The sequence below is a fragment of the Schistocerca serialis genome, chromosome 5 (assembly GCF_023864345.2).
Source record: "Schistocerca serialis cubense isolate TAMUIC-IGC-003099 chromosome 5, iqSchSeri2.2, whole genome shotgun sequence".
Lineage (NCBI taxonomy): Eukaryota > Metazoa > Arthropoda > Insecta > Orthoptera > Acrididae > Schistocerca > Schistocerca serialis.
This window is the reverse complement of record NC_064642.1, coordinates 97,011,024-97,030,916: the sequence shown is the minus strand read 5'-3', so window position 1 is coordinate 97,030,916 and position 19,893 is coordinate 97,011,024. Positions and strand designations below refer to the sequence as shown.

General features: G+C 44.5%; 1 protein-coding gene across 1 annotated transcript in view; it reads right to left on the bottom strand.

The window, feature by feature from the left end:
• The window catches only part of LOC126481458 (uncharacterized), a 331,508-nt gene extending 312,645 nt beyond the window's left edge, over window positions 1-18,863 (bottom strand). Inside the window, exon 1 of the mRNA XM_050105231.1 lies at window positions 18,748-18,863. Coding sequence (XP_049961188.1) covers window positions 18,748-18,810 — 63 coding nt within the window. The 5' untranslated portion in view covers window positions 18,811-18,863. The remainder of the gene's footprint in view (window positions 1-18,747) is intronic.
• Between the last annotated feature and the right edge of the window lie 1,030 nt (window positions 18,864-19,893).

Sequence of the window (19,893 nt, the reverse complement as noted above, 5' to 3'; positions counted from 1 at the left end):
GCTACACTATGTCGGCGATTGCTGCACCAACACTTTCTCCACATAATCATACACCATAATTACTCTGTCACACAAACATTTGTGTTTACACTCGTGTGGTATGAGATGTTCCCGGTGGGAGTCCACTGGGGGCCGAATCACACAACAACCCTGGGTTCAGGGCGGCGTTAGGGTGGGTGGACTGCTGTAGCCTGTTGTGGGGTTGTGAACTATTGAGGGCTACGGCGGGACGATGCCTCCGTCGATTCTAGGTCCCCAGTTCAATACACAATACACACAACACACAACACACAAGATGGGAAAAATATGTTCAAAGTTTGTCCCGTACACCTTGAGTACCGAACAAAAACAACGATACACTGGCGCCTGCCGCGACTAGATTTAAATGCACAATGCGGAAAATTTTTCTTGGAAAAAATCACTACTCTTGGCGACAGCTGATGTTATCAATACGAACGCACCACCAAACGACAAAGAGCAGAAATTCACACGAAAAGTCAACTCATGGAGGGCAAGACATTCAAGAAAATGTGATGCGTGAGTTGACCAACATACCAAAGAACGACTTTTCTGACAGTTCCACAGTGGTATATGGAGGTGTTACACTCAAGTGGGGAGGGAGGGTAGATTACGTAGAACATCATATGCATTAAAACCACCGTCTTAACTTTTCTATAGTTTTATTAATCCAGTCTCGAACCTATTTGGACTGACAGAGTACAATGCAGATATTCATGGCTAGCTTGAGTTGACTCCAGTTTTCTCTTTTTTTGTCTTTTTCAATTACAGCACTGTAATAGCGATTCTGGAAATTGGTTGGTTGATTGATTTGGGGGAGGGTATCAAATAGTGAATCCATCAGTCCCATGATCTAGGACAGCAGAAATCAACTGAGGAACACCACAAATAGTACACTCTAGTCAAGGGGAAGGGATAACGTACAAAGGGTGGAAAAGGGACGTCAGGGCAACAGGAAGAGGAAAAAACAGAAGGGGGATGAGTGGGTGGGAATGGGGAGAGCAGGGGTGCCAAGAAAAGCTATGCACAGTGGGGAACCAGCATCCCACTGAAGCACCCCTACACCATACCATTATCACGATACAATGGGGACAACGCCAGACGAAGAAGTCACAAGAAAATGGAAACAAAACAGCGGGACAGACCAGACAAAATGTAGGGAAAAGGCGGGGAGAATCTGGCCGGTGTGGGGCCAAGGCCAAGGCCTCCATAACCAACGCCTACGCTAACTCAGTGACTCAAATTCCGGATGAAAGTTCAAGGACTTATACCACATTCACGAAGAAAACCTAAGATAGATGTAACCACACTAGAGTCGTCTGCTAACACACAAGACAGGGAGGGCATATTTAGTGCAAAGGGCCAAAAGGTGAGAGCAGTCCGGCAAAATGTGAATCACAGTGATCAGAGCCATGCAACTGCAAAGGGGTGAGAGGGGGGTTGCTTATTGCGGTGTACAAACCATGGGTCAAGCGAGTTGGCAGAGGAGGGTAGAATCCCGCCATAAGAGGCAGAGGGAAGAATGTCACATGGCGGGAGTCACCTTGATTTCGTGAAATTTGTTTGTCAGAGGAGTAGCCTCACAAGAGTTGGCTCACAACTGGGCAAAAAGGGATTTGATGTAAAGCCGCTAGTCCACTCCCAGAGGAGAGGAGGGGTAGGTATCGTATCCAACCCCCTGTCCCCCTTGCTAGATGATCAGTAAGTTCATTACTTGGGATAACTACGTGACCTGGAAACTGAAGGAAATCAATTGAACAAGCAGCATCAGCATGATCATCGAGAAGGTTGTGGATGGCGGAGGCCAAGGGGTGGCAGAAAAGAGCCGTGCAATAGCCTGAATGTCACTCACTGAGTCTGTACAAACCTATATCGAGTGAAGACCGTTTAATGTTAAAGGTGGCCCAGTAGATGGCCACCAATTTCAAAGTAAACACCGCAAACATGGCAGGCGAGAGATGGTGTTTCGTGCCAACAAAGATGTGAAGACATGATCAGTGAATTTAGACCCATCATTGTAGAAAAAAAATTACATCCTGGAACTTCCATAGGAGTGTTCAGAACAAACATCGGAACACCATTGGAGTGATGGAGGCTTTTGGATCCCGCAAGACATCCATCTGAATACAGGGCCAGGGAACTAATTCAGGATGGATAGTCGGAAAAGAACATGGGGAAGAGGACAAGGAGGGGAGATAAAAATCATGGTGGAGAGAAGCAAGGCGGAGTCCAAATGGTAAACTCACCCAAGGGCGAGCAGCGGTCTGGGACGGCCTGAAGCAGCGAAATGAATAGAATAGGAGGGGTGATCGGAGGAAGAGTGGATAGTGATGACATGGAAAACCATGAGCTGTGACCGCCGAATCGAAAGGGGAGGGATCCCAGAGTCAACCAGATGACTACCAACAGGGCCAGTGCGAAAGGCACCAGGGGCTAAGTGAATACCATGATGGTGAACTAGATTCAAGAGGAGCAGTGTGGAAGAGGCAGCTGATCCGTTAACTTGAGAACCATAGTCCAGACAAGACAGAACTAATGTCCAGTGAAGATAGAGAAGGATTGAACGATTCACGGCCCTAGAAGTGTGGGCAAGGGCAAGGAAGCGAAGAACATTCAGTTTATGAATACAATCACCCTTCAGATGACGGATGTGGGACAGCCAAGTAAACTTGTTGTGAAATGGAAGACCCAAGAAACGAAACTGTCAGATCACAGCCAGGTGTTGGCCATTGAGGTAGAGCTCCAGATCAGGATGGACTGTAGTACAGTGACACAATTGAACCACTCTCGACTTAAGAGGAGAGAACTGAAAACCGTATGAGGCCAGATGGTACCCTGGAACTGTCCTTTCACAGAGGCCACTGACTGGGAGCTAACCCAAATACAGAAAGCATTCACATACACAGCAGCTACTTCAAGCCAATTAACAGTGATTAGAAAAAGGACACTTGATACAGAGCCCTATGGAGCGTCATTCTCCTGGGACCCCAGAGAGCTGAGAACAGTGCCAACCTGGACTCTGAACGACCAGTTGGACAGATACTGGCGAATAAAATTATCGGGAGAGGAGCCCATTGACCCCACTCATGGAGTGTAAAAGAGGATGTGATGGCACTAAACTGTTTTATAGTTCTTACAAAGATTGAACAAAACTGCAAAAGATGGCGGTGTTGGGGAAAGGTCTGCTGAACTGCGGTTTACAATCAAAGCAGATGATCGATCAAAGACTGTGACTCCCAAAAGGCGCACTGGTAAGAAGATAAAAGGTCCTGAGATTCAGGGTCCCAAATGAGCCAACAAGCCACCATTTGTCCCAGTAACTTGACATTGGTCAGGTTGACAGGCCAGTAACTATCAAGAGACGACAGAACCTTGCTAGGACTGAACCAAATTACTGTCCCTCCATTGAGAAGGGAAAATTCTTTGGAGCCAAAAGCACCTGGAGGAATAGTGATGACATTTGTTATGGATGGAATCATAGCCAGGAGCTGAATTTTGGGAAGAAGAGAAGCCAGAAGAAGCTCCTACTCAGTAAAAGATTCATTGTAGGATTCCACCTGATAGGATTCCACCTGACAAGGGGTAAAACCTAAGAGCACAGCTTCAGCCCACTATTTTTATGGAGGAGGAACCCAGCTGAACAAGAGGCTGACTTTCATGCTGTCGCAAATTTGGGTTGCGAGGTATTCCATGAGAGCTGATGAATCTGTAGAAAGGACTCCTGGAAGGGCAAGGCCCAGAATGAAAGACTGCCAAGGACAACCTTGGAGGGTGCGGAGTGTGGTGTGCACATGTGACAAAGAGACAGAAGAACCTAGAAAGGAGACGAATCATTGCCAACGCACCCATTTGCTCTGTTTCTTTAAGTAATGGGCTTCAGCATGGAGACATTTATGGGTAACAAGACCTGCGGTGCATGTCTGCTGCTTAAGATGTTGCAAGGTGTCACAATAATCATGGATAGATGTGGCAATGGCCAAGTTCCACAACAGAACTGGCCAACTGTGAAGAGAGCCCATCAAATGGGAAATGGCAATGCTGGCTGTGCAGATTATCTTATTGCACAGATCATGGACGATTTCATCAATGCAACCTGACAAAGGAAGGTGGGATGCGTATAGAGATCAATCAGCATGATGGAAATCCCAGCAGGGCAACCTGCTCAGTGGGAGGTGGGAAGGGAATGAGGGAATCAATGAGAAATGCTCACTGTTGCAGAGGTCACCATTTGGCGATCGGTGTAAGGTAGGAAGAAGGCGAGGGGAATAGGGCGAAAGATCAATGACAGAAAAGGTGCCGTATGTGACTCTAAAATGAGTAGGGGAACCATTATTAAGCAGGCACAATTCGTGGTCTGAAAGAAACTGGTCAATGAGGAGACCGCAACTAGATGAAAAAGCACTGTCCCACAGAGGGTGATGACCACTAAGATCTCTAAGGAGGAGGAAGGGATGGGAGAGTTGCTAATGGGAGAAGTTAGGGCAGCAGATAAAGATAGCTTGTCAGGAGGGAGATACAGATTGCAAACTACAACGGAGACTCCAAGAAGACCTGAACGGCCACCACTTCCAATGGGACACAAAGTGGGATCCATGTGCTAACAATATCCCTATGGATAATTGTACAGACGCTACTGGAAGCCCTCAAAGGGCCGACCAGTTCCAATACAAAGCATAGAACCCACGAAGGATCAGTGAGTGAGCGTCAGTAAAATAAACTGCTGGAACGAATGACGCCTGCCGCTTGGGTTCTGAGGCCATCCTTGGTTCCTTCCGGCGGCTGGCTGATTTGGTGAAGACAACCAGCATCGCACGCGGAGTGCAAGCTGAGCTTAATATCTGCAGCATAGTGCCCAGAGTCGATCGCGGTCCTCTGGTTTGGAGCCGTGTGGAGGGTCTAAACCAGAGGCTCAGACGACTCTGCGACTATAATGGTTGCAAATTCATCGACCTCCGTTATTGGGTGGAGAACTGTAGGGCCCCCCTAGACAGGTCAGGCGTGCACTACACACCGGAAGCAGCTACTAGGGTAGCAGAGTACGTGTGGCGTGCACGCGGGGGTTTTTTAGGTTAGAGGGACCCCCCCTTGGGCGAAACGATAAAATACCTGACGGCTTACCAGAGAGGACATTATCATCGTTGATAAAGAACGTCCGTCCTCAGAGACCAAAAACAGGAAAAGTTAACGTAATATTGGTAAACTGCAGGAGTATCCAGGGCAAGGTTCCTGAATTAGTATCTCTTATTGAAGGAAATAGTGCGCATATAGTATTAGGAACGGAAAGTTGGTTAAAACCGGAAGTGAACAGTAACGAAATCCTAGACACAGAATGGAATATATACCGCAAGGATAGGATAAACGCCAATGGTGGAGGAGTATTTATAGCAGTAAAGAATTCAATAATATCCAGTGAAGTTATTAGCGAATGCGAATGTGAAATAATCTGGGTTAAGTTAAGTATCAAAGGTGGGTCAGATATGATAGTCGGATGCTTCTATAGACCACCTGCATCAGCAACCGTAGTAGTTGAGCGCCTCAGAGAGAACCTGCAGAACGTCGTGAAGAAGTTTCGTGATCATACTATTGTAATAGGGGGAGACTTCAATCTACCAGGTATAGAATGGGATAGTCACACAATCAGAACTGGAGCCAGGGACAGAGACTCTTGTGACATTATCCTGACTGCCTCGTCCGAGAATTACTTCGAGCAGATAGTTAGAGAACCAACTCGTGAAGCTAACGTTTTAGACCTCATAGCAACAAATAGACCGGAACTTTTCGACTCCGTGAATGTAGAAGAGGGTATCAGTGATCATAAGTCAGTGGTTGCATCAATGACTACAAGTGTAATAAGAAATGCCAAGAAAGGACGGAAAATATATTTGCTTAACAAGAGTGATAGGGCACAAATCGCAGAATATCTGAGTGACCACCATCAAACGTTCATTTCTGAGGAAGAGGATGTGGAACAAAAATGGAAAAAATTCAGAAACATCGTCCAGTACGCCTTAGATAAGTTCGTACCGACTAAGGTCCAAAGCGAGGGGAAAGATCCACCGTGGTATAACAATCATGTACGAAAGGTACTACGGTAACAAAGAAAGCTTCATCATAGGTTTAAGAGTAGTCGAATCATAGCTGATAAGGAAAAGCTGAACGAAGTGAAAAAGAGCGTAAAGAGAGCAATGAGAGAAGCATTCAACGAATTCGAACATAAAACATTGGCAAACAATCTAAACAAGAACCCTAAAAAGTTTTGGTCATATGTAAAATCGGTAAGCGGATCTAAATCCCCTATTCAGTCACTCGTTGACCACGATGGCACCGAAACAGAGGACGACCGAAGAAAGGCAGAAATACTGAATTCAGTGTTCCGAAACTGTTTCACTGCGGAAAATCGTAACACGGTCCCTGACTTCAGCCGTCGCACGGACGCCAAAATGGAAAATATTGAAATAAACGATATCGGAATTGAAAAACAACTGCTATCACTTAGTAGCGGAAAAGCATCCGGACCAGACGAGATACCCTTAAGATTCTACAGTGATTATGCTAAAGAACTTTCCCTCTTTCTATCAGCAATTTATCGTAGATCGCTGGAAGAACGTAAAGTACCTAGCGACTGGAAGAAAGCGCAGGTCGTTCCCATTTTCAAGAAGGGTCATAAATCAGATGCGAATAATTATAGGCCTATTTCGCTTACGTCAATCTGTTGTTGAATAATGGAACATGTTTTGTGTTCTCGTATTATGACGTTCTTAGATAATACAAATCTCCTTCATCATAACCAACATGGATTCCGCAAACAGAGATCATGTGAAACTCAGCTCGCCCTATTTGCCCAAGAAATTCACAGTGCCGTAGACACTGGCGAGCAGATTGATGACGTATTCCTGGACTTCAGGAAGGCATTTGATACGGTTCCGCACTTACGTTTAGTGAAAAAAATACGAGCTTACGGAATATCGGACCAGGTTTGTGATTGGATTCAGGATTTCCTAGAAGAAAGAACACAACATGTCATTCTTAACGGTTCAAAATCTGCAGATGTAGAGGTAATTTCGGGAGTACCGCAGGGAAGCGTGATAGGACCTTTATTGTTTACAATATACATAAATGACTTAGTTGACAACATCAGTAGCTCCGTGAGGCTATTTGCAGATGACACGGTTGTCTACAAGAAAGTAGCAACATCAGAAGACTCGTACGTACTCCAGGAGGACCTGCAGAGGATTAATGCATGGTGCGACAGCTGGCAGCTTTCCCTAAACGTAGATAAATGTAATATAATGCGCATACATAGGGGCAGAAATCCATTCCAGTACGATTATGCCATAGGTGGTAAATCATTGGAAGCGGTAACGACCGTAAAATACTTAGGAGTTACTATCCGGAGCGATCTGAAGTGGAATGATCACATAAAACAAATAGTGGGAAAAGCAGGTGCCAGGTTGAGAATCATAGGAAGAATTCTAAGAAAATGTGACTCATCGACGAAAGAAGTAGCTTACAAAACGCTTGTTCGTCCGATTCTTGAGTATTGCTCATCAGTATGGGACCCTTACCAGGTTGGATTAATAGAAGAGATAGACATGATCCAGCGAAAAGCAGCGCGATTCGTCATGGGGACATTTAGTCAGCGCGAGAGCGTTACGGAGATGCTGAACAAGCTCCAGTGGCGGACACTTCAAGAAAGGCGTTACGCAATACGGAGAGGTTTATTATCGAAATTACGAGAGAGCACATTCCGGGAAGAGATGGGCAACATATTACTACCGCCCACATATATCTCGCGTAATGATCACAACGAAAAGATCCGAGAAATTAGAGCAAATACGGAGACTTACAAGCAGTCGTTCTTCCCACGCACAATTCGTGAATGGAACAGGGAAGGGGGGATCAGATAGTGGTACAATAAGTACCCTCCGCCACACACCGTAAGGTGGCTCGCGGAGTATAGATGTAGATGTAGATGTAGATGTAAAAGGCAATAAGGGATTCAACTCTGGGAGTTCACGGTAGTATCTATTACAGTTCCATTGAATAATCACGAAATGTCTATCCAGATGGGAGGCAAATGGATTGGAGCTAAGGACACTTCCAGGTAACCATCCATCACCGACGACGATGGATGACGTCCACAAATAAGGTGTCAGACTCAGGTTGCGAGAGGGGAGATGGCATCTCTGAGGCACAAGGTTGGCCTTGTCCTGGGACTTACGTTTCTTTTTTTTCTCTTTCATAGACTGTCCAGGATAGGGCACAGAGCAGGCTTCTATAAGATTCAGAAATGAAAAAGAGTGCGCGACCTTGGGCTATGCAGACTGTGTCCCATGGTCAAATGGTGTAGCAGGCCTGTGGCCTGAGAGACGCCAGGGGGAGGGGTTCCTTCAGCGGCACCTGCAGGGGAGGGCGAGGGACTGCCAGTGGGGGAGGGGGGAAGGAGAATAGAGGAGGGTGGTTCTGGGATAATAAAAAGGGAGGAGGGGGAAAGGATGTAACAGGCAGAAAAGTAGAAGTCATCGATACAGGATGAAGTCTCTCAAATTTCTGACAAGCCTCAGTGTGAGATAAACAATTCAGGGGCTTATACTCTTGGATCTTCTTTTCTTTCTCATAAATCAGGCAATCTGGTGAGCATGGAGAATGTCACTCGTGGCTATTTACACACACGTGTGGTGGAACATAGGGTCTCCCCTCATGGAGCAGGTGTCTACAGTCACCATATAGATTACATCAGGAAGATATGTATCCAAAAGGCAAGCACCAAAAGCACCTCATGAGTGGTGGGATGTACGGCTTCACATCAAAGCGATAACACATAACCTTGACCTTCTCTGGTTGGGTATATCCTTTGAAAGGCGGCGGTATCAGTGCGATTGCCCTTATGACCTTTCTGAACAGGCTGAACAAAATGAACTCCTCATCGTTCCCTATGAAAAACTACTCCCTGGACCATATTCAAAGACTGGTGAGGTGTAATGGACACCAGGAAATCGCCAAGACGATCACAAGCACGAAGAGCTACAGATTTGGTGTCAGGAGAAGTTGACCACATCTTACTCAGAGACTTCACCTCGCCAAATTTGTCTTTGATATTTTCCAAAACAAATAATGGCTTTGTGGGGGTGACCCCTGTCACATACTAGTAGAGTCCAGGTATGGGAAAGTATTCACCCCAAGCTGGCGAACCAGGCCCTCCTCCCAGAGTGTAACGGGGAAGGGAAGGCCACAGAATCATAAGAAGCAGCATTCAATGATTGTTACCACTCGAAGAGATGGCCATACGAGAATGGCCAAATTTTTGGATCTGGATATGCTTTATGAGCCAAGCATCTTTCCTGCTACCACTCAATTTGATCAGTGGCTCACCCCATGGACTCAAGCCAGCCACAGCAATGGCCATCTGTCATGGCAGCCATTGTCGGGCCTTCCGATGGTCCAGAGTGACAATTGACCCTTCTTAGGCATACATGGAGAGGGAACAGCTTAAGGTACAGTAGTGTGATCCCTGTGTTGTCAGGGAGCTCAGCCAAATGGACAGATAACAGTCCCACAACTCTCATTGGCTGCAGATGCTGGTGACCTAGTGGGGTGGAGGTGGCCTATCGCAGGGAAGGAAGAGCGAAAGAAAGGGGGAGAGATATCCATGCCTTAGACGTTAGGGAGGGAGTTCTCCCCGCAAATGGCTCAGACGACAGAGAGAAAATTTCGAAAGGGAGGTCAAACCCCAAAGGGGGACCAGAAACGCCGAAAAGGAAGGGTGAATAAGAAACCGCAGGGGGAACAAAACCGCAAGGAATACGGGAAACCAGGTAGAGAGCCAGTTAAACATAAATACGAACACCGAGAGAGAGGGATAGGAGGGACCAGAGGGGAAGTAGCAAAGACGGGGAGGTAGGAGATGGGGAAGGAAACTCCAGTCCGGCAAGAAAGAATAGGCTGCAATAGCTTGGAACTCCATGTGCGCCATGCACGAACTCACGAAAGAACCTTGAGCCCCTTTGGGGGCGGGGGGTTGACGTTCGTATCCTCTATTTTAATTGAAGTTACCCTTTCAGTAATGTGTATGATTTTGTTTTTGGCTATCCTGTGTTTGTAGTTGTGATACTATTGTGCAATTATTTGTAGTTTTCTACTGACTTTCTCTTCTAACTAGGTTATGTTGTTTGCTGTGACTACAAAAAATGGCTCTGAGCACTACGGGACTTAACTTCTGAGGTCATCACTCCCCTAGAACTTTTTTTTTTTTTTTTGTGATCAGTCTACTGACTGGTTTGATGCTGCCCACCACGAATTCCTTTCCTGTGCTAACCTCTTCATCTCAGAGTAGCACTTGCAACTTACGTCCTCAATTATTTGCTTGACGTATTCCAATCTCTGTCTTCCTCTACAGTTTTTGCCCTCTACAGCTCCCTCTAGTACCACGGAAGTCATTCCCTCATGTCTTAGCAGATGTCCTATCATCCTGTCCCTTCTCCTTATCAGTGTTTTCCACATATTCCTTTCCTCTCCGATTCTGCGTAGAACCTCCTCATTCCTTACCTTATCAGTCCACCTAATTTTCAACATTCGTTTATAGCACCACATTCAAATGCTTCGATTCTCTTCTGTTCCGGTTTTCCCACAGTCCATACAATGCTGTACTCCAGACGTACATCCTCAGAAATTTCTTCCTCAAATTAAGGCCGGTATTTGATATTAGTAGACTTCTCTTGGCCAGAAATGCCTTTTTTGCCATAGCGAGTCTGCTTTTGATGTCCTCCTTGCTCCGTCTGTCATTGGTTATTTTACGGCCTAGGTAGCAGAATTCCTTAACTTCATTGACTTCGTGACCATCAATCCTGATGTTAAGTTTCTCGCTGTTCTCATGTCTACTACTTCTCATTACCTTCGTCTTTCTCCGATTTACTCTCAAACCATACTGTGTACTCATTAGACTGTTCATTCCGTTCAGCAGATCATTTAATTCTTCTTCACTTTCAGTCAGGATAGCAATGTCATCAGCGAATCGTATCATTGATATCCTTTCACCTTGTATTTTAATTCCACTCCTGAACCTTTCTTTTATTTCCATCATTGCTTCCTCGATGTACAGATTGAAGAGTAGGGGCGAAAGGCTACAGCCTTGTCTTACACCCTTCTTAATACGAGCACTTCGTTCTTGATCGTCCACTCTTATTTTTCCCTCTTGGTTGTTGTACATATTGTATATGACCCGTCTCTCCCTATAGTTTACCCCTACTTTTTTCAGAATCTCGAACAGCTCGCACCATTTTATATTGTCGAACGCTTTTTCCAGGTCGACAAATCCTATGAAAGTGTCTTGATTTTTCTTTAGCCTTGCTTCCATTATTAGCCGTAACGTCAGAATTGCCTCTCTCGTCCCTTTACTTTTCCTAAAGCCAAACTGATCGTCACCTAGCGCATTCTCAATTTTCTTTTCCATTCTTCTGTATATTATTATTTTAAGCAGCTTCGATGCATGAGCTGTTAAGCTGATTGTGCGTTAATTCTCGCACTTGTCAGCTCTTGCCGTCTTCGGAATTGTGTGGATGATGCTTTTCCGAAAGTCAGATGGTATATCGCCAGACTCATATATTCTACACACCAACGTGAACAGTCGTTTTGTTGCCACTTCCCCCAATGATTTTAGAAATTCTGATGGAATGTTATCTATCCCTTCTGCCTTATTTGACCGTAAGTCCTCCAAAGCTCTTTTAAATTCCGATGCTAATAGTGGATCCCCTATCTCTTCTAAATCGACTCCTGTTTCTTCTTCTATCACATCAGACAAATCTTCACCCTCATAGAGGCTTTCAATGTATTCTTTCCATCTATCTGCTCTCTCCTCTGCATTTAACAGTGGAATTCCCGTTGCACTCTTAATGTTACCACCGTTGCTTTTAATGTCACCAAAGGTTGTTTTGACTTTCCTGTATGCTGAGTCTGTCCTTCCGACAAACATATATTTTTCGATGTCTTCACATTTTTCCTGCAGCCATTTCGTACTAGCTTCCCCGCACTTCCTATTTATTTCATTCCTCAGCGACTTGTATTTCTATATTCCTGATTTTCCCGGAACATGTTTGTACTTCCTCCTTTCATCAATCAACTGTTTCTTCGCAGCTACCTTCTTTGTACCTATGATTTCCTTCCCAACTTCTGTGATGGCCCTTTTTAGAGATTCCTCTTCAACTGTACTGCCTACTGCGCCATTCCTAATTGCTGTATCTATAGCGTTAGAGAACTTCAAACGTATCTCGTCATTCCTTAGTACTTCCGTATCCCACTTCTTTGTGTATTGATTCATCCTGACTAATGTCTTGAACTTCAGCCTACTCTTCATCACTACTATATTGTGATCTGAGTCTATATCTGCTCCTGGGTACGCCTTACAATCCAGTATCTGATTTCGGAATCTCTGTCTGACCATGATGTAATCTAATTGAAATCTTCCCGTATCTCCCGGCCTTTTCCAAGTATACCTCCTGCTCTTGTGGTTCTTGAACAGGGTATTCGCTATTACTAGCTGAAACTTGTTACAGAACTCAATTAGTCTTTCTCCTCTTTCATTCCTTGTCCCAAGCCCATATTCTCCTGTAACCTTTTCTTCTACTCCTTCCCCTACAACCGCATTCCAGTCGCCCATACTGCATTACCCTTTCAATATCCTCATACACTTTCTCTATCTGTTCATCTTCAGCTTGTGACGTCGGCATGTATACCTGAACTACCGTTGTCGGTGTTGGTCCGCTGTCGATTCTGATTAGAGCAACCCGGTCACTGAACTGTTCACAGTAACACACCCTCTGCCCTACCTTCCTATTCATAACGAATCCTACACCTGTTATACCATTTTCTGCTGCTGTTGATATTACACGATACTCATCTGACCAGAAATCCTTGTCTTCCTTCCACTTCACTTCACTGACCCCTACTATATCTAGATTGAGCCTTTGCATTTCCCTTTTCAGATTTTCTAGTTTCCCTACCACGTTCAAGCTTCTGACATTCCACGCCCCGACTCGTAGAACGTTATCCTTTCGTTGATTATCCAATCTTTTTCTCATGGTAACCTCCCCCTTGGCAGTCCCCTCCCGGAGATCCGAATGGGGGACTATTCCGGAATCTTTTGCCAATGGAGAGATCATCATGACACTTCTTCAATTACAGGCCACATGTCCTGTGGATACACGTTACGTGTCTTTAATGCAGTGGTTTCCATTGCCTTCTGCATCCTCATGTCGTTCATCATTGCTGATTCTTCCGCCTTTAGGGGCAATTTCCCACCCCTAGGACAAGAGAGTGCCCTGAACCTCTATCCGCTCCTCCGCCCTCTTTGACAAGGCCGTTGGCAGAATGAGGCTGACTTCTTATGCCGGAAGTCTTCGGCCGCCAATGCTGATTATTTATCAAAATTTAGGCAGTGGTGGGGATCGAACCCGGGACCGAAGACGTTTTGATTATGAATCAAAGACGCTACCCCTAGACTAACCTAAGGACATCACATACATCCATGCCCTATGTAGGATTCGAACCTGCGACCGTAGCGGTCGCGCGGTTCCAGATTGTGGCGCCAAGAACCACTCGGCCACCCCGGCCGGCTGCCGTGACTACAACTATTAGATTATCTGACTAGTCATCCACATCAAGAAGCCATAGGAGGGTTTCGATTGTTAAGTCGAATGCTTGTCATGGAATTTGTTAAATGTAATCAACAGCTATCATGAGGATAAGACATTGTGATGTGTCTGTAGAAGCTGAACTCAAAGTAGAGCACAGGAATCACCCCGCAACAGCAGAGGTGCCATTGGCGTAATTTAGATCCTAAACGAACCGCAGCTTTTGGGCTGGCAGGTGTGCAAAAGTAATTTTCAATAGGCAGCTCTCAGCTATGACTGAAGCAACCTGAGGAGATCTACAACAGAACATGGAGGTTGCAGATTTTGGTGGATATTGGCAAGCTAAGCTCAACTGAGGAATGTTTTGCGAAGGAATACGTGTCGTTAAGTTTGCTGCTCTCAGAATCGGAAGAAAGGGGGACACACAATAGCGACGGAACTTGCTGATAAATATTTCATTTGGTGGGATGAAGGGTCTGAGTGGGTCAATGAAATATAAGGACACCGAGGCCTGAGGTGAGACACTTATGTGTGTTCTCGAACGAAACATCAGAAACAGTAAACCAGCTACCATTTCAACTCACCACCCTACCCCAGAAACGCTGTTGGTTTTTTTGAAAACATCTATCACTTGCATGTTATCTACTTCTTTCTTACAAGTGACACAGGAGACCCACAGTATCGGCTGGAAGAATACCGTACACACCACCTGCATCCGAGAGCACTTGTTTACATTCTGAACGTATGTGACTGACACAACTGGTATACAGTCTGAATTTTATGTGAAGTGCAAAGTGTATGATCATGGCTAGGAGTACACACTGCACCAGAGAAGCGTGTCCATCGTTACCTTGAAGCCACAGACTAGGGCAAGAGTTCATGTCTCGGACGCGGCCGGCCGGAGTGGCCGTGCGGTTCTAGGTGCTACAGTCTAGAACCGAGCGACCGCAACGGTCGCAGGTTCGAATCCTGCCTCGGGCATGGACGTGTGTGATGTCTTTAGGTTAGTTAGGTTTAAGTATTTCTAAGTTCTAGGGGACTGATGACCTCAGAAGTTAAGTCCCATAGTGCTCAGAGCCACACCGTGTATTTGCTGCTTTCCTATTTTGAACTGCAGATAATGGCATAATTAGGGTGTCCATAAAGTCGCACTGTGATTTCAAGACATTATAACTTGGATACTATTAGAGATAGAGAATAGTGGGATGCTGTAAAAGATCACAGTTCTCAGAGTTACTTTTTTCTTTGTCTTTCATTTCAGATTTCATGAGGAGTACATAAAAATAGCGACAGGCTAGGAAAAGGTGCAATGTTTGCATACTCGAGATCTTTGACAACGGTACTGCACAATAAGTAACGTTAGTTTGGGAGGTCACGCGGCCCATGAGAAATACAGGCCGCGTCAATTACGTCACATCACGTGACACTGCAAGTCTCTGGTAAACACTGGCGTCTCTGGCGGGAAGCGAGTACCTATTTCAGAGTAGTTTAATAATTCTTGACTGCGTGTTTAGTGCATGCAAGCTCTCGATATGGGTACCTTTTCAATAAAAATTGATTTTGTTCTACAATATTACTTTTATTTTTGTTAATCGGTTTTCAGCTTACAGGCCATCTTCAGACATTTACTGAATATTGTTACCAAAGAAGTTACAATGTTTATAAACAATGAAAGAGTGTTTTGAGTGAGGGTCACAACTACCAGCCAGTGCCCCATGCACTTCACTTAGAAAACAAAGGCCATAGACTCGACCTGCTGGAAGCCCTGGAAATTAATAAACATCTTGCTCACAGTCTAGATCTAATCCTAAATGATCAGACACAGCTCAACACTTCCCCTCTCCTAAACTTTATATAATCATCTCTGTTGATCATTACTTCTCGCACTGTCTGTTCCTACATATTGCCATTTTCCTGTACCCATTGAGTTCTATTGTTTTATAGAAGCTGTCTATGTATTCCATATAGACTGCAGTTTCAATAGTTAAGGCTTTCTTTTAACTGGTGCTTGTATTACTGTCCATGTTTACCACCTCTTGTAGTTGTCTCATCAAACACTGTTCATATTTTACTTTGTTCATTTATTTAATGCAAACTGTTACATAGCCACTGTTTTGAATATAATGTTAATGTTAAAATGCAGTACCACCACACTCTCAAATATTGCATTCACTGTATGTTCCCTCAGACACCTCCATTTTCCTGCATTTATTTATTTCCGTGTATCTTATTGATATTGCATAAGTTCCTTACGTGTCCTGTAGCTACATTGATAATTGTTTCTTCTTTTAATTGGTTTGTGTATCATTCTCCATCTTTTATACCTCCTGATGTAGCCTTATCAAGTACTAATTTTATTTTTTAGTTTTGTTTATTAATAGAACCTGTTATGTAGTCAAGCTGTTCCTATTTTGTGTTAAAGTTTTTCCTGTCTGCTCCATTTTGATTTATTTTTTGTTCAATTTTTTACTTTTTCAATGCATTACCACCACTCTGTCAAAGATGTTACTTACTGTATGTTTCTGCTTCAGTCTAGACGTGTTACGTCTGTTCCATTGTTATTTGCAAACATTGTAACTTCTTTGGTAACAATCTTCAGTAAATGTCTGATGATGGCCTTTTAAGCCGAAAACCGTTTAACAAAAATAAAAGTAATATTGTAGAACAAAAGCAAACGGGTGCTTTTCATTTATTATAATGTTGTTCTACCAAGAACCGACGGAAGATTCTGTTAACATGGGAAATAATTGATTTCCCGTCGGCCTTGCACGGAACCGAGCGTTCGCGAACTGTGGCGGACAAGCCAACTTGTGTGACGTCACAAGTTCGCTGCAGGGCCCTTATACCTCATTTGCCAGGGGGAGATAATCTCGAACCGGATATCTCGCTGCGTCTCAAGCACTTTTTGACAGAGCGCAAGCTGCATTTCAGTGTAGCGCGCAGAGGTCAGTTCGTCGTGCCTCACGCGAACTACAGAAAGCTACATCAACAGTTCATACAGTGGACTGACTGTCGTGATGGTCCCATGGCATGGCCCCTGCGTTCATCCGATCCACTAGACTTCTTTTTGTGGAGTTAAATGAAGAACCACGTGCACGCAACACCAGTCCATGGCGTTTGTACCCTTCGTACACTAGTCAATGAAGCAGTCAGATCAATCGATACTGCAGTGCTAATACCTCCTTGATGTTCTACGAGCGAAGTGTGTGGCATCCACTGGAATTCTCGCATAAGAGGAAGCAAACCACGATGTTTTATCTCTAATAGTTTCCAAGTTACGATTTTTTGAAATGATAGTGGTAATTGATAGACACACTATACTTTCACGAATTTGATAATGGGATCATTTCTTCCCGAAACTTGTTCTGTTTTTAAATCAATTACATATGTAGACAACTGGTGCGTCATAATATCCATAATGACCTGGGTAATGCATTTTCGACAATGCACAAGACAAATGTTACGTGTAGAAGGCACTCTTGCTGACTGATTAAGAATCCCTCCTGGCACTTACGTTTATAATTATGTTGAGGATAATTATATTGAGAGCTCTAATGAAACATTACATCGACGCTTTCAGCACGCGCGATTAGACAGTCTGATGGTCACCACTGGCTGGTCGAGTGGGAAAGTGAATTTTTAAATCTTTTGTGATTATCGCCGCAAGAAATTAAAAGAAGATAATTTATCACTTATCCGTTGACAATATGTCTTCTTTTTGCAGAGAGATGTGCTTAAGTTCTAGTTTGCATCGAAACAAAAATGGGAGTTTCCCTTGGCCATTTTAGAGGTAATAAGGCCAAAAAAAGCCGAGAGAAAACTTTGTGTAAGTTAACGAGAGGAAATTCACCCACGTTCTATTACTTATGCAGCTGAAATCCAATGATTTTCGTAATTATCTAAGAATGGATGAGTCATGCATTTCGGATATGCTAAACATCATAAAACCATTGTTAACGGAAAAGAATAGTCATGAGAAACAGTGTAAGCTGTGAGGTGAGGCTGGTAGCTACATTACGACTTCTAGGCACTGGCAGAAGTTAAGACATCAGATTCAGTGCTATTGTGCCACTACAATTATTAACTAAAATAATTCCTGAAACTTCAGTGTGATTTACAATTGAATGAGGAAACACATCATGGCAAAAAAAGAGTAAATAAAATAAAAGAAGTCCATGTGAACGTTATGAATTAGTTTATGTATGTATCATAAAAGATGACCTGTAAGTTAAAGGAACTCATTTTAGATTCAAAGAAGAAAGACTACATGTGGTGGTGGTGCGCATCATCTAATAAATACAACGACAGTAGCATTTAGCAACTGTTAGACCTGTGAAAAAAAAAAAAAAAGAAAAAGAAAAAGATCCCACACTTTGCTTTTCTTAGCAGAGGTCTTGGATATAGACTGGACTTTTTTTAACACTTATAACAATGAAGCAAGTGTATCTTAAGAATTAACGTCCTCTGAATTTCGGTTTTTAGATTTCGTTTCCAATAAGTATCGGAAATGAACCTAGAAACAAAAATACAGAAGGTCTACAAGAATTTTATTCTCTCTATGTGACATGACGGATATGTTAAAAAAATTAAAAACAGCTACATTTCTTGCATCTGTATTGCTGTACTCTTCGTGCTACGTGTCCCACAAATATTATACGATCTTTAAATTTCTCCACAAACTTTGTCTTTAAAGTTTGTTCTTGCCCGCACACTGTCATGTGTATTAGAACATTTAATGCCACGCGCAGTGACAAAAGACGAACTTTTGTCGTGCGGTTGGCACGACAGCGCTACACACGGCCACTTTGTTGACTGGAATTGAGGGGGGGGGACGGGGGGGGGGGGGGGACAAGGAATGTTCCTCAGTCGGTCGGTCGATCTAAACGTCTATATATGTCCAATTTGTCGGTCGGGTGGTCGGTTGGATGGTGGATTCCTCGGCAATGTAGGTGTTCTCGTTCTTTTGATAAATGTACACGACGGGTACTGAGGTCCTGCGAATACTGCGTCCCATTGACCGACAGTTCAGTAGGTTTCGCGCTCAGGGGATAGCGAACACCAGCCGCAGACAGAGCGGGCCCTGCAATTTGGCACCAGCACTCACCAGCCCGAGGACGCTAGCTGCGACGGCGACAGCAGCCGCGTTGTGGGTCCCGCGAAAGCACATGCTACACTGCCTGCCCGGCACACGGCGCACACCGCACGGCACATGCTTATCGCTTCGGCTCCTGCGTGCTGATTAGCTCCAGCGCCGCAGACTCGGCGCACCGGTGGCGCGCAGCGCCGCGAATAAACATGTGACGTCACAGACTCGCCGTACCGCGCGGACCTGCCTCTCTGCCGTGACGACGCCAAACAGCGCGGCATCTCCTCCTTTTTTCCAGATGTTTGTGTACAAACATCCGTGCAGCAAGGACGTAAGCTGAAGTGAATCCTTTAAGGATGAACGTTACACCGTTATTTACACCTTCCTCCGTAGAGGGCACCTAACGAACGTCTCTGCAGAGTTGCTCACCGAGCGAGGTGGCGTAGTTGTTAGCACACTGGACTCGCAGTCGGGAGGAAGACGGTTCAATTCCGCGTACGGCCTGCCAGGTTTGGATTTTCCGTCATTTCCCTAAACCGCTTCAGGGATATGCTGGGATGGTTCCTTTGAAACGGCACGGCCAATTTTCTTCCCCGTTCTTGACACAATCGGAGCCGTATTCCGTCTCTACTGACCTCGATGTCGAAAGGACATTAAATCCAATCTTCTTTCTTCTTTCTAGTGGTGTTCGAGTCGTAGGTATTCAGTTCGAACCCTGGTTCGGGAAGAAATTTTGTCTCTATGTTCTACTAAGAACCTCTACGTACCTTTTAATACTATAGACAGACTTCGGTACACTGGAGACAGAAAAACCTACATCCACAGCCTTCACACCTTAATTTAGCACCTTAAGGACATCAACTAATAAGACAAAAATTCAAGGTGTTCGGAAATTCCAGTGACAAAAAAATGTTCAAATGTGTGTGAAATGTTATGGGACTTAACTGCTAAGGTCATCATTCCCTAAGCTTACACACTACTTAATCTAAATTATCCTAAGGACAAACATACACACCCATGCCCGAGGAAGGACTCGAACCTCTGCCGGGATCAGCCGCACAGTCCATGACTGCAGCGCCTAAGACGCTCGGCTAATCCCGCGCGGGCCAGTGACAAACTTCTAGGACTTGTACAGGGGTGTTAGTGCATAATATTTTGAATAGG